Source organism: Trichomycterus rosablanca, chromosome 1 (assembly GCF_030014385.1).
Source record: "Trichomycterus rosablanca isolate fTriRos1 chromosome 1, fTriRos1.hap1, whole genome shotgun sequence".
NCBI classification, from domain to species: domain Eukaryota; kingdom Metazoa; phylum Chordata; class Actinopteri; order Siluriformes; family Trichomycteridae; genus Trichomycterus; species Trichomycterus rosablanca.
This window is the reverse complement of record NC_085988.1, coordinates 14536274-14550591: the sequence shown is the minus strand read 5'-3', so window position 1 is coordinate 14550591 and position 14318 is coordinate 14536274. Positions and strand designations below refer to the sequence as shown.

Sequence of the window (14318 nt, the reverse complement as noted above, 5' to 3'; positions counted from 1 at the left end):
ACTCAATTGCTTAGACCTTATACTGGAAGTCGCTTTAGACAAACGGTCTGCTAAATGCCACAGATATAAATGTCACCTGCTTATTTGTTTACTCTGATGAACCAGAACATTAGGACCGCTCCATCCTATAAATTGCAGTGTGAGTGGTTAATGGTGGTTCCTCGTGGTTTATGAATTAATTGCAGCAGATCTGATCAGCATAAAGACTCGAGTGTCTTTAATAAGCCGAAATGTTATGGCCCAGCGACTAGGTTTAAATCGTCATGTTTTTTTATAATGCTACTTCAAAGTCATCTATTGTCATCCAAGGCGCGGTACAATAAAATCAGAACAATGATCAAATAAATCAATGACAAAATAAATTAAGCAGAACAAATATATCAATGTAAATAAAACCATGCTAAACCCATCTCTGAAGCATCTCTGAAACAGCCTACTGTGGTCGGGGAGGGAAAAACCACAAACCGCCGACAGGTTGTTGGGCGGCCGAGACTCATTGATACCAGAGGACATGAAGGCTGTAGTCTGGGTCATTAATCGGAAGAATTGAGGCTTTTCTTCATTGTTATAAGTCTTCATCCCAGATACACTATATGGCCAAAAGTATTTGGACACCTGACCATGAGCTTGTTTAATATCCCATATCAAAAACTAATAGTATTAAAGCTAAGTGACCTCATTGTGATCTTTTCAGCTAGAACAACAGCCGCTCTTCTGAGAAGGCTTCTCACAAAACTTTTGAAATATGTCTATGGGAATTTGTGCCCATACAGTCAAAACATTTTTAAGGCTGGGCGCTGATGTTGGTCAAGAAAGCCTTGGTTGATGTTCCAGTTCATTCCAGAGCTGTTTACTGGTGCTGAGGCCAGGGCTCTGTGCTGGACACTGGAGTTTCTTCATGTATTTATAGAGCTTGCTCATGCTGGAACAGGAAAGGCTCTTCCCTAAACTGTTGGAAGCATATCATTTCCTTTATATAACTGATTTATTTCACCTTTTAGCAGTTGTTGTTGCTGAAACAAATGAATTAAAAAATAGAATGTGTGTACTAATACAATTGTCCATACAGTGTAGGTGCCCTGTCTCTAATTGCATTGTATGGACTAAATAGGGCATCGAAATAATATACATTTAATATTTTCTGCATTTAGCGGACGCTCTTACAGTATTTCGTTTTTAAGCAATTGAGGGTTAAAGGCCTTACTCAAGGACCCAACAGTGGCAGTTGTAGCCTAGTGGTGAAGATACTGGACTAGTAATCAAAAGGTCGCTGGTTCAAGCCACACCACTGCCATGCTGCCACTGTTGGGCCCTTGAGCAAGGCCCTTAACCCTCAATTGCTCAGACAATATAATGTCACAGTTGGATAAAAAGTGTCTGCTAAATGCCAAAAATGTAAATGTAACCTGGCAAGGTTGGGGTTTGAACCTTTTGATTACTAGTCCAGTATGTTACCCGCCGCCAATATAAACACTTAGTTTGGACATGGCTTCATTTATTCTTTATAGTAATGTGGATCAGATAATCCTTACACTGGATATAGTTTTAAATCCTCCAGACACACAGAAGGCATGAACGCATGTGCTACTAGGAAAATATAACAGCTTAAACGTTCTGGTTGGTGTTTATGGTGCTCGGTCAGTCTAGGTGGTTTTGAGAGCTTCAAAAGCTTTGTATCGGCTTTCCTTCGGCTTCCAGCGAGAAAGCTATTTGTACACAGCAGCGTCTATCTGATGCACCAAAACGCGCAGCGTCTGACTTGAGGGGTTTTAGTTTCTTGTCTCGATGTTTATCTGACTCCACGATGTTCCTCCCTGTGAAAAGAGCATGTATCCTCAGCCCCGTCCCACCGCCGCCTCTAATGCTCCGGCCTTTATTGCTCCCGCCGTTTATTTTTATCTGATTGCTTTCAGCCGGGGTAGAAAGGCATTCGAAAGCGCGCCACCGAAGCAATAAAGCATTAAGTGTTGCGCTGGAGGGGAGAGCAGATGTATCCGGGATTTTCTCGCCGTATGGAAGTCCGTGTGAGGAACTGATGGGTCTGATGGGTCGGTTTCTGTCTCTGTTTGTGCTGCAGTGTCCTGATTCAACATGCAAACAAGATCTGCTGGCCTACCTGCAGCGCATCGCTCTCTACTGCCACCAGCTCAACATCTGCAGCAAGGTCAAAGCCGAGGTGCAGAATCTGGGAGGAGAGCTCGTCGTGTCCGGGGTGAGTCAATTCAGTTTCTCTTCAGTTAAAAAGCTTATTTATTATTTTTGCTGTAAACATGCTAGCCCACATGTTAGGATTAACCCAAAGTCACTCAGTCCTGTCCCTTGAGCTCATATAAGGAACTTGACCAGCATGAGGAAAGCACTCAGACAAGACACCATATCCTAATACCATCCTAATACCATCCATATATGGGCATATGTATATATGTCTGGGTCCTAGTGCCCCACTTTTCCCCCTGATGTGAGACGGGTCCCCCTTTTCCCCCTGATGTGAGTCGTGTCCCCCTTTCCCCCCTGATGTCAGTCGTGTCCCCCTGGTGTGAGACGTGTCCCCCTTTTCCCCCTGATGTGAGTCGTGTCCCCCTTTTCCCCCTGATGTGAGTCGTGTCCCCCTTTTCCCCCTGATGTGAGTCGTGTCCCCCTTTTCCCCCTGATGTGAGTCGTGTCCCCCTTTTCCACCTGGTGTGAGACATGTCCCCCTTTCCCCCCTGATGTGAGATGTCCCCCTTTTCCACCTGATTTCAGACATGTCTCCCTTTCCCCCCTGATGTAAGACGTGTCCCCCTTTTCCACCCGATTTGAGACGTGTCCCCCTTTTACCCCTGATGTAAGACGTGTCCCCCTTTTCCACCCGATTTGAGACGTGTCCCCCTTTTCCCCCTGGTGTGAGATGTGTCCCCCTGGTGTGAGACGTGTCCCCCTTTTCCCCCTGGTGTGAGACGTGTCCCCCTTTTCCCCCTGATGTGAGATGTGTCCCCCTTTTCCCCCTGATGCGAGTCGTGTCCCCCTTTTCCACCTGATGTGAGACATGTCCCCCTGTTCCCCCTGATGTGAGACGGGTCCCCCTTTTCCCCCTGGTGTGAGATGTGTCCCCCTGGTGTGAGACGTGTCCCCCTTTTCCCCCTGGTGTGAGACGTGTCCCCCTTTTCCCCCTGATGTGAGATGTGTCCCCCTTTTCCCCCTGATGTGAGTCGTGTCCCCCTTTTCCACCTGATGTGAGACATGTCCCCCTGTTCCCCCTGATGTGAGACGGGTCCCCCTTTTCCCCCGATGTAAGACGTGTCCCCCTTTTCCCCCTGATGTGAGTCGTGACCCCCTTTTCCACCCGATTTCAGACATGTCTCCCTTTCCCCCCTGATGTAAGACGTGTCCCCCTTTTCCACCCGATTTGAGACGTGTCCCCCTTTTACCCCTGATGTAAGACGTGTCCCCCTTTTCCACCCGATTTGAGACGTTTCCCCCTGGTGTGAGATGTGTCCCCCTGGTGTGAGACGTGTCCCCCTTTTCCCCCTGGTGTGAGACGTGTCCCCCTTTTCCCCCTGATGTGAGATGTGTCCCCCTTTTCCCCCTGATGCGAGTCGTGTCCCCCTTTTCCACCTGATGTGAGACATGTCCCCCTGTTCCCCCTGATGTGAGACGGGTCCCCCTTTTCCCCCGATGTAAGACGTGTCCCCCTTTTCCCCCTGATGTGAGTCGTGACCCCCTTTTCCACCTGATGAGTCATGTCCCCCTGTTCCCCCTGATGTGAGTCGTGTCCCCCTTTCCCCCTGATGTGAGTCGTGTCCCCCTTTTCCACCTGATGTGAGTCATGTCCCCCTTTTCCACCTGATGTGAGTCGGGTCCACCTTTTCCACCTGGTGTGAGACGTGTCCCCCTTTTCCACCTGATGTGAGTCGTGTCCCCCTTTTCCACCTGGTGTGAGACGTGACCCCCTTTCCCCCCTGATGTAAGACGTGACCCCCTTTCCCCCCTGATGTGAGTCGTGTCCCCCTTTCCCCCTGATGTGAGTCGTGACCCCCTTTTCCACCTGATGTGAGTCATGTCCCCCTTTCCCCCCTGATGTGAGTCGTGTCCCCCTTTTCCCCCTGATGTGAGTCGTGTCCCCCTTTTCCCCCTGATGTAAGACGTGACCCCCTTTTCCACCTGATGTGAGTCATGTCCCCCTTTTCCACCTGATGTGAGTCATGTCCCCCTTTTCCACCTGATGTGAGTCGTGACCCCCTTTTCCACCTGATGTGAGTCATGTCCCCCTTTCCCCCCTGATGTGAGTCGTGTCCCCCTGTTCCCCCTGATGTGAGACGTGTCCCCCTTTTCCCCCTGATGTAAGACGTGACCCCCTTTTCCACCTGATGTGAGTCATGTCCCCCTTTTCCACCTGATGTGAGTCATGTCCCCCTTTTCCACCTGATGTGAGTCGTGTCCCCCTTTCCCCCTTATGTGATTCGTGACCCCCTTTTCCACCTGATGTGAGTCGTGTCCCCCTTTTCCACCTGATGTGAGTCATGTCCCCCTTTCCCCCCTGATGTGAGTCGTGTCCCCCTTTTCCCCCTGATGTGAGTCGTGTCCCCCTTTTCCCCCTGATGTAAGACGTGACCCCCTTTTCCACCTGATGTGAGTCATGTCCCCCTTTTCCACCTGATGTGAGTCGTGACCCCCTTTTCCACCTGATGTGAGTCATGTCCCCCTTTCCCCCCTGATGTGAGTCGTGTCCCCCTGTTCCCCCTGATGTGAGACGTGTCCCCCTTTTCCCCCTGATGTAAGACGTGACCCCCTTTTCCACCTGATGTGAGTCATGTCCCCCTTTTCCACCTGATGTGAGTCATGTCCCCCTTTTCCACCTGATGTGAGTCGTGTCCCCCTTTCCCCCTTATGTGATTCGTGACCCCCTTTTCCACCTGATGTGAGTCATGTCCCCCTTTTCCACCTGATGTGAGTCATGTCCCCCTTTTCCACCTGATGTGAGTCGTGTCCCCCTTTCCCCCTTATGTGATTCGTGACCCCCTTTTCCACCTGATGTGAGTCGTGTCTCCCTTTCCCCCTGATGTGAGTCGTGACCCCCTTTTCCCCCTGATGTGAGTCGTGTCCCCCTTTTCCCCCTGATGTGAGTCGTGACCCCCTTTTCCCCCTGATGTGAGTCGTGACCCCCTTTTCCACCTGATGTGAGTCGTGACCCCCTTTTCCACCTGATGTGAGTCGTGTCCCCCTTTCCCCCTGATGTGAGTCGTGACCCCCTTTTCCACCTGATGTGAGTCATGTCCCCCTTTTCCCCCTGATGTGAGTCGTGACCCCCTTTTCCCCCTGATGTGAGTCGTGACCCCCTTTTCCCCCTGATGTGAGTCGTGACCCCCTTTTCCACCTGATGTGAGTCGTGTCCCCCTTTTCCACCTGATGTGAGTCATGTCCCCCTTTTCCACCTGATGTAAGACGTGACCCCCTTTTCCACCTGATGTGAGTCATGTCCCCCTTTTCCACCTGATGTGAGTCGTGTCCCCCTTTTCCACCTGGTGTGAGATGTGTCCCCCTTTTCCACCCGATTTGAGACGTGTCCCCCTTTTACCCCTGATGTAAGACGTGTCCCCCTTTTCCACCCGATTTGAGACGTGTCCCCCTTTTCCACCCGATTTGAGACGTGTCCCCCTTTTCCCCCTGATGTGAGACGTCTCCCCCTCTTCCACCTGATGTGAGACGTGTCCCCCTCTTCCCCCTGATGTGAGACATGTCCCCCTCTTCCACCTGATGTGAGACGTGTACCCCTCTTCCCCCTGATGTGAGACATGTCCCCCTGTTCCCCCTGATGTGAGACGTGTCCCCCTGTTCCCCCTGATGTGAGACGTGTCCCCCTTTTCCACCTGATGTGAGACGTGTCCCCCTTTTCCCCCTGACGTGAGACATGCCACATACCCTCGACCATCAAACATCTGTAAATCGAATGCCTCATATATACACGTACCCAACAATCACTCCAACTATCGACATCAACGGCATGGTGGCTTGGTTGGTAGCACTGTCACCTCATAGCAAGAAGGTCCTGGGTTCAAATACCAGGTGGAGCGATTTGGATCTTTTCTGTGTGGAGTTTGCATGTTCTCCCCGTGTCTGTGTGGGTTTTTTCCGGGAGCTCCGGTTTCCTCCCACAGTACAAAGACGTGCAAGTGAGGTGAACTGGAGATACAAAATTGTCCATGAGTGTTTGATATTAAACTTGATGAACTGATGAATCTTGTGTAAGCAGTAACTACCTGTCCTGTCATGAATGTAACCAAAGTGTGTAAAACCATGACATTAAAATACTGTAATCATGTATAAAATCTTAAATTAAATATATATTTAAGAACTTTGGATCTCATATCAGGACTAAAAATAAACTTCTTGTGTGTGTCATGATGTAACATCTGTGTAATCATGTCATTAAAACTCAAACAAACAAAGCCTTTGATCAGATTCATCTTCTATGCATCTCTGGTTGGTTCAAAAGAAACCATGAGATGAATGAACGATCACACGGCCTGGAAATTTCCCCCACACACCCGACCTTAGCGTGAACCCTGGCATAACGCTCTGAAACTAGCTCGTCCTCCGCGTGACTGCCGAATCCCCTGGTCCCTCAGAGAGACGATAATGGATGTCACTGATCCTCCACGGCTTGTTTAAAACCTGTAGACCTTTAACGCTCGTCTCGCCTCGAACGCCCACCCGCCCGTCTCATTTTCTGATATCGTCGTCAGGTTTTCGTTGAACAGTTCTTAAAATTGGCATGGGGGGCAGTTTTGTACCTACTGCTGCAGGATCTCTGTCATGCTCTGCTTATCAGATGTGGGTAATTAAAACATGTTCGAACAACCAGCTCAATTATAGCTGGACATCAGGCAGTCCGTTCATTAATGACTGCTCAGAGCAAGCTGTAAACTCCACTCGAATAACCACGAATACAGTCCTGGGGGTTCGTGTGAGTTTGGACATGTGGACACCCCTTCTGCCCCTCTTTTTGTGGCTAGAAAATTTTTTAATCAGGAGCCGTGTTGCTGCGAGGCACTCACTCTATCCGCTGCAGCACCGGTCCACACTCGAATCTCCTGTCCAAAAAAAACGCTTTGATCCTGGTGCGGGTCATGTTTGGTCCTCAATACACTATGGCCAGAACAATTTGCTCTTCTATTAAGGCTTTCTATAAGATTCTAAGGAGTGTCTGTGGGAATTTGTGCTCAAAACGGCATTTGTGACTCTCCTGTCCAAAAACCAGCTTTGATCCTGGTCACATTTGGTCCTGTGCAAGGCCTTTATACTCTATGACCAGAACATTTGCTCTTCTAGTAAGGCTTTCTATAAGATTCTAAGGAGTGTCTGTGGGAATTTGTACCTAAAACGGCATTTGTGACTCTCCTGTCCAAAAACCAGCTTTGGTCCTGGTCAGGGTCACATTTGGTCCTGTGCAAGGCTTTCATACACTATGGCCAGAACATTTGCTCTTCTAGAAAGGCTTTCTATAAGATTCTAAAGTGTGTCTATGGAAATTTGTGCCTATTCAGACAAAACCCTGAGGTTCGAATCTGTGGTGTGGTCATCTAGCATATTAACACTAATGTGCCATTAAAGTGTGTTAAACAGTTTGGGGAAGGCCCTTGTTCCAGCATGGAATCATAAAGCCATTGGTTAACTGGTACCTGCAGGGCTTTGACTTTATCTCTATTTAACAGCTTTGGGTTGAATTGGTTTTTAACCGAATGTCTAACAATATCATAGTCAGGTGTCTACTTACTTTTGACCATGTCTTACTGATCAGGGTCCAGGTAAGTCTGGTGCCACCTTTGGGCCCTCAAAGAACTTCCAATTCATCTCATATGACTAAAAATGCTTAGCAAACGTATCAGTAGAACCGATCTATTGTTTTCAGAAAGCTAACCTCCAACATCATCTTTCCCCCTGCAGCTGGACAGCGCCATGTCTCTGATCCAGGCGGCCAAGAACCTGATGAACGCCGTGGTGTCCACGGTCAAGGCCTCCTACGTGGCCTCCACCAAGTACCAGAAGTCGCTGGGCATGCAGAACCTCAACATGCCCGCCATCTCCTGGAAGATGAAGGCTCCCGAGAAGAAGCCTCTGGTCAAGCGCGAGAAGCAGGACGACGGCCAGACCAACAAGGTCAAGAGATCGTCCCAGAAGAAGCCCATCAACCCGGTCCAGGCTCTGAGCGAGTTCAAAGCCATGGACAGCATTTAAACGGCTTTTTTTTTTTTTCACACACAGTCGCGAGTAACCCGCCATCGTGTCTGTTCACGGTTTTCTTTTATTTTTTGGTGTAGCAGAGCTGATTTCAGGAGGCTAGATGGGGAAGGACGTGAGACTGCACTGCTGCGGGTTGGTTAACCACTGCTGTAGACGACTCGACTGTCAGGTTTCACTTCCAGGCTGTAATCAGCAGAGTGCCACTTTATATTGCAGTTTCTATGCCGTGGTTCATTTCCTCCTGCTTCTATTTATTCATTCCTCAGTGCCCAGATTCTCTTTTTTAATGCCAGTCTTTCCTTCCGGGCAGCCAGATTTTTTTTAAACCGTTCTGTACTTTTTCTTATTCTTTCCGGGGACGTTTGTTTTAATCGTTTTCACAAGCTTAGGGTTCCAGTTCTAGTCCTCCTTAATTTTTGGGGGATTTTTCTGACGTTCAGATTAGATTTAAAACCTATGCAAACTCGTAAACGCCTTACTGCAATAATTCCATTAAATAATAATATTCCACTTTTAAAGATCATTTCAAGACCAAAGTCTGTCTGTGTCTTTACTTCTGCCTCTCACATTTTCCGAATTTTTTGCGTATAGTTTTATGACCTGTTAACACTAAATGTTTCATATATAGATTTTTGTGCTATAGAACTGTGATTAAATGTAACGCTAATGCTGTAGAATGACTTTTTTGTATTCATCATTTCACATCCAGTCTTGTTTGAGCAGCAAATAATCGGCTGTTGTGGTCTTTTCTTATTTAACTGGATTTCCAAGAACAACTAAGTGTCCTCGATGGTTCCTCGAAGCAGTTCAGGAATACTTCGATCAGCCATAACATTAAAACCACCTCCTTGTTTCTACACTCACTGTCCATTTTATCAGCTCCACTCACCATATAGAAGCACTTTGTAGTTCTACAATTACTGACTGGAGTACATCTGTTGCTCTGCATGCTTTGTTAGCCCCCTTTCATACAGTCCTTCATTGGTCAGGACTCTCCCATGACCACTACAGAGCAGGTATTATTTAGGTGATGGATCATTCTCAGCACTGCAGTGACACTGACATGGTGCTGGTGTGTTAGTGTGTGTTGTGCTGGCATGAATGGATAAACACCTCACTGTCACTGCTGGACTGAGAATAGTCCACCAACCCAAACTATATCCAGCCAACAGTGACCCATGGGCAGCGTCCTGTGACCAGTGATGGTCTAGAAGATGACCAACTCAAACAGCAGCAACAGATGAGTGATCGTCTCTGACTTTACATCTACAAGGTGGACCGACTAGGTAGGAGTGTCTAATAGAGTGGACAGTGAGTGGACACGGTGTTTAAAAACTCCAGCAGCGCTGCTGTGTCTGATCCACTCATACCAGCACAACACACACTGACACACCACCACCATGTCAGTGTCACTGCAGTGCTGAGAATGATCCATCACCTAAATAATACCTGCTCTGTGGGGGTCCTGCAGGGGTCCTGACTGTTGAAGAACAGCATGAAAAGGGGCTAAACAAAGCATGTACAGAAACAGATGGACTACAGTCAGTAATTGTAGAACTACAAAGTGCTTCTATATGGTAAGTGGAGCTGATAAAATGGACAGTGAGTGTAGAAACAAGGAGGTGGTTATAATGTTATGGCTGATTGGTGTATAAATAAGGTTTATTATTTTTCTTTAAGTTCCATCCAATCCATCCATCTTAGATACCTTATTTTGATAAAGATCTGGGTGTCCAGACTCGATCCCTTTCAGTATTCAGGTTTCTTTCTGCCTAATGTCTCCATCTATAATTATTACATTAAGTACAGCAGTAATATCAATACACGTATATTCAGAGTCCCAGCAAATACTAAAATATAGACAGTTAACACTAATCATTCTGGATCAATCTGGATTAAATGTCTCATTTTTTGGTTTGCTTTGTTTTGTAATGATTGTTTATACCAGCTTGAGAATAAAGAAATGACCCATTTGTATTGTTTTTTATGTTTAGTTGTATTTTTTTTAAGTTTTAAGTTTTAAGGAGTAAATAATAAGACATTTTTGTTTTTAGACAAAACAAAGTGACGTTAGGGGCGCGCCAGTTTTAGCAATGCACAGAAAGCATTTGCTGGGACGCGGTTGGGGACGGTCTTCAGATTTAGGCTAGATTCCGTAGGAATAGAAATTTGTACCCGGTGGGTCTGATTCATCGTCCGGATGTCCCGAAACACCCCAAACGGGTCGCCATTCCATCACAAAACAATTCTCCGCCTTTATTTCCGAGACTCTCAGCTCTCGAGTCGGATCCCCCAGAGCCGTCAAGCACCGTCGACCCTAAATGAGAGCAGCCGCTCCGAACCGAGCCCCGAATGAAACGATTGCCGCCATCAGTGTGGGAAAAACATTCAGCGGCGCCTCGAGACTCTGCGTATTAAATAAAAAAAATATGAAACAATCTCCTGCGTTCGTGTTTGATTGTCGGCGCTTCGCTGAATAGCTTCTCGATTCGTGTTTTGAGATCGTGGTGAAGGGTGTGGAGTGTTACCCAGGCTGTTTTTAACTTGACTCCACTTGTCCAGATCTAATTTTTAATAATTCATTTTACACATGATTTCCCACATGGATCAAAATTGTGAATTGTTTTTTATTGACTTAGTCACCGAACGTTTATTACACTTGATATATTTACATATTTTGGGGGAAATAGGTTGTGTGTGTGTGTGTGTGTTCTTTAGTAACAGATTTATAACAGCTTTGTTTTTGCTTTGCAGTGAACTGAATTCGATTGCATTTTGAATCTGTGTATTTTTCCACACGCCCTGTATTGCGTCTCTGTAAATTGAATAAAAACCGAATAAACATCCCTTACTGAGTGTCTGTCCGCTGCATACCGATCAGATTAAATAGGAGAAGAGATCGATGTGAAGCTAACGAGTGTTAACCTTGTAACTGAACCCGGAATTGATTGAATGTGCGCTTGCTGGATTCACGATACATGAAAGGCTGAGGACGTTCATATCAGTCCGAATGGTTCATGTTATTTTGATCAACAGTCATCTCACAGCACGAAAGTCCTGGGTTCGATTCCCAGGTGAAGCGGTCCGGGTCCTTTCTGTGTGGAGTTTTGCATGTTCTCCCCGTGTCTGTGTGGGTTTCCTCCCACAGTACAAAGACGTGCAAGTGAGGTGAATTGGAGATACAAAATTGTCCATGACTGTATTTGACATTAAAGACTTGAACTGATGAATCTTGTGTAACCAGTAGTTAACAGTTGTAGCCTACTGGTTAAGGTGCTGGACTAGTAATCGAAAGGTCGCTGGTTCAAGCCTCATCACTACCAGGTTGCCACTTTTGGGCCCTTGAGCAAGACCCTTAAAATAATAAACTCAAGGTCGTGTTGGGGTCCGGTTTACATTTACGTTTTCAGCATTTAGCAGATGCTTTTTATCCAAAGCGATTTACAGTACTGTGACAGTATACTGTCTAAGCAATTGAGGGTAAAGGACCTTGCTGAAGGGCCCAACAGTGACAACCTGGCAGTAGTGGGGTTGCAAACCAGCGGCTTTTTTGACTAATAGAAAAGAACTTCTTTAGGGCGGCACAGTGGGTAGCACTGTCGCCTCACAGCAAGAAGGTCCTGGGTTCGATCCCCAGGTGGGGTGGCCCGGGTCCTTTCTTTGTGGAGTTTGCATGTTTTCCCCGTGTCTGTGTAGGTTTCCTCCGGGAGCTCCGGTTTCCTCCCACAGTACAAAGCGTGCAAGTGAGATGAATTGGAGATACAAAATTGTCCATGACTGTGTTTGATATTAAGGACTTGAACTGATGAATCTTGTGCAACGAGTAGTAAACTTTTGTAGCCTACTGGTTAAGGTACTGGACTAGTAATCAAAAGGTCGCTGGTTCAAGCCTAATCACTACCAGGTTGCCACTATTGGGCCCTTGAGCAAGGCCCTTAACCCTCAATTGCTCTGACAATATATTGTCACGGTACTGTAAGTCGCTGTGGATAAAAGCGTCTGCTAAATGCAGAAAAGTCCAATTTACATTTTCTGCATTTAGCAGATGCTTTTATCTAAAGTGAAAGTAAACAATCTAAGCAATTAAGGGTTCAGGTTCAGGTTCAGGGTCTTGCCGAAGGGCCCAACAGTGACAACCTGGCAGTAGTCGGGTTTTGAACCAGAGACCTTTTGATTACCAGTCCACTACCCTAAACCAGTGGTTCCCAACCACCAGGCCATGGATCGGGCCACACAGAAACAACAAATCATTTATATATTTTTGTTTTATTGACAATCACACTGAAAAAAAGGATTCTCTTTTAATAACATTAATTTGTTCCTCTTGATGCAGTTGACACGTACAGTAGTGTTAAAAAAAATAGCAGTCCAACACCATTGACCTGATAAATCACTGTTTTTAGTAGAAGTGATATTTCTACATAGCAAAAAATTGACTTGAAAGTGTAGTAGAGTAATGAAAACAAAACAAACCCAACAATTAGGACATGCATGCCGCTCATTCTGAGTAATTGAAGCATTGATTGAAAGGGGGTTGTTCAAAATAATAGCAGTGAGGAGTTCTATTGGTGAAGTCATTCATTCTGCAGAAGAACGGGTGTCAATTTTGGCCCTTATTTAAGGTAGGAGGGGGGCAAATGTTGCACATGTTGGTCATAGCGCATTTCCTTCTGAAATACTGGGTAAAATGGGTTGTTCCAGACATTGTTTTGATGAACAGCGTACTTTGATTAAAAAGTTGATTGTAGAGGGAAAAAACATACAGAGAAGTGCAAATTATAGCCTGCTCAGCTAAAATTATCTCAAATGCCTTGAAGTGACAACCAAAACCTGAAAGACGCAGAAGGAGGCGTGGAACTACTGTTTAAAAGGATTGAAGAATAGCCAAAATGGCAAAGGCTCAGCCAATGATCACCTCCAGAAAGATCAAGAAACATCTGTTTCCAGTGAGTACAGAAGATGATTAAGTGAAGCCAATTTACCAGCAAGAACTCCTGCAAAGTCCCGTTGTTAAGAAAAAGACACGTCCTGAATGGGTTCAAATTCGCCAAGGAACACATTGACTGGTCCAAAGAGAAATGGCTCAACATTTGTGGACTGGTGTAAGCAAAATTGCTCTTTTTGGATCTAGTGGCTGTAGACAGTATGTCAGACGACCCTCGAGCACTGAATTCAAGCCAAAGTTCACTGTGAAGACAGTAAAGCATGGTGGTACAAAATGATGATATGGGGATGTTTCTCATACCATGGTGTTACGTCTATTTATCACATACGAGGGATCATGGATCAGTTTAAATATATCAGAATACTTGAGGAGATCATGTTGCCCTGTGTTGAAGAAGAAATGTCCTTAAAATGGGTGTTTCAACATGACAATGACCCAAAACATCTTGGTTACAGACAAACAAGATTGAGGTAATAGAGTGACCAGCACAATCCCCTGACTTCAATCCTATAGAGAACTTGTGTTCTGACGTCTGAAACACGTTTTTTTGAGGCAAAACCCAAAAATGCAGAAGAACTGAGGAATGTCGTCTAATCATCCTGGACTGGAATACCTGTTCAGAGGTGCCAGAAGTTGGTCGACTCCATGCAACACAGATCTCGGAAACAATTGTTATGCCACTAAATATTAGTATAAACTGAAAAAATTAAAATTAAAGTGAAACCTCAAAAAAAAAAAATCAGTTTATACGTACAAATATTTTTTATATATTTTGATTTAGAATTGAAAGTGTAGTAATTTCAGTGCGTTTGCATTTATGGAAATAAAAGTTATTATATTGATTTTGTGCTTTATTCACTTTTTTTAAATCACTGCTATATTTTTGAACACTACTGTAAGCACCAACAGGCTAGATTTTAGCCAGTTGTGTGTAGTATGAGTATCACTCATCTTGAACCCTGAAGTTCCTACAGGAACATGGCTGTGATCCAGGTAAGTTCCAGAAGAGCTGAGGTGATTAAAGCCTGTTAAAATTGCCCAGCTGGCACTCGTGTGGCGCCGCAGTCTAATTTGTTTGCCCACCACCTCTGGGATCTTGAGTTCAAATCTCAGCTGTGCTACAGACCAGCCAGAAACTCAGACACCAGGGGTC

General features: G+C 45.9%; 1 protein-coding gene across 1 annotated transcript in view; it reads left to right on the top strand.

Moving 5' to 3' along the window:
• ctnna1 (catenin (cadherin-associated protein), alpha 1) overlaps positions 1-8743 on the top strand; it is a 238033-nt gene extending 229290 nt beyond the window's left edge. Inside the window, exons 17-18 of the mRNA XM_063018999.1 lie at positions 2078-2212; positions 7924-8743. Coding sequence (XP_062875069.1) covers positions 2078-2212; positions 7924-8214 — 426 coding nt within the window. The 3' untranslated portion in view covers positions 8215-8743. The remainder of the gene's footprint in view (positions 1-2077; positions 2213-7923) is intronic.
• Positions 8744-14318: the final 5575 nt, after the last annotated feature.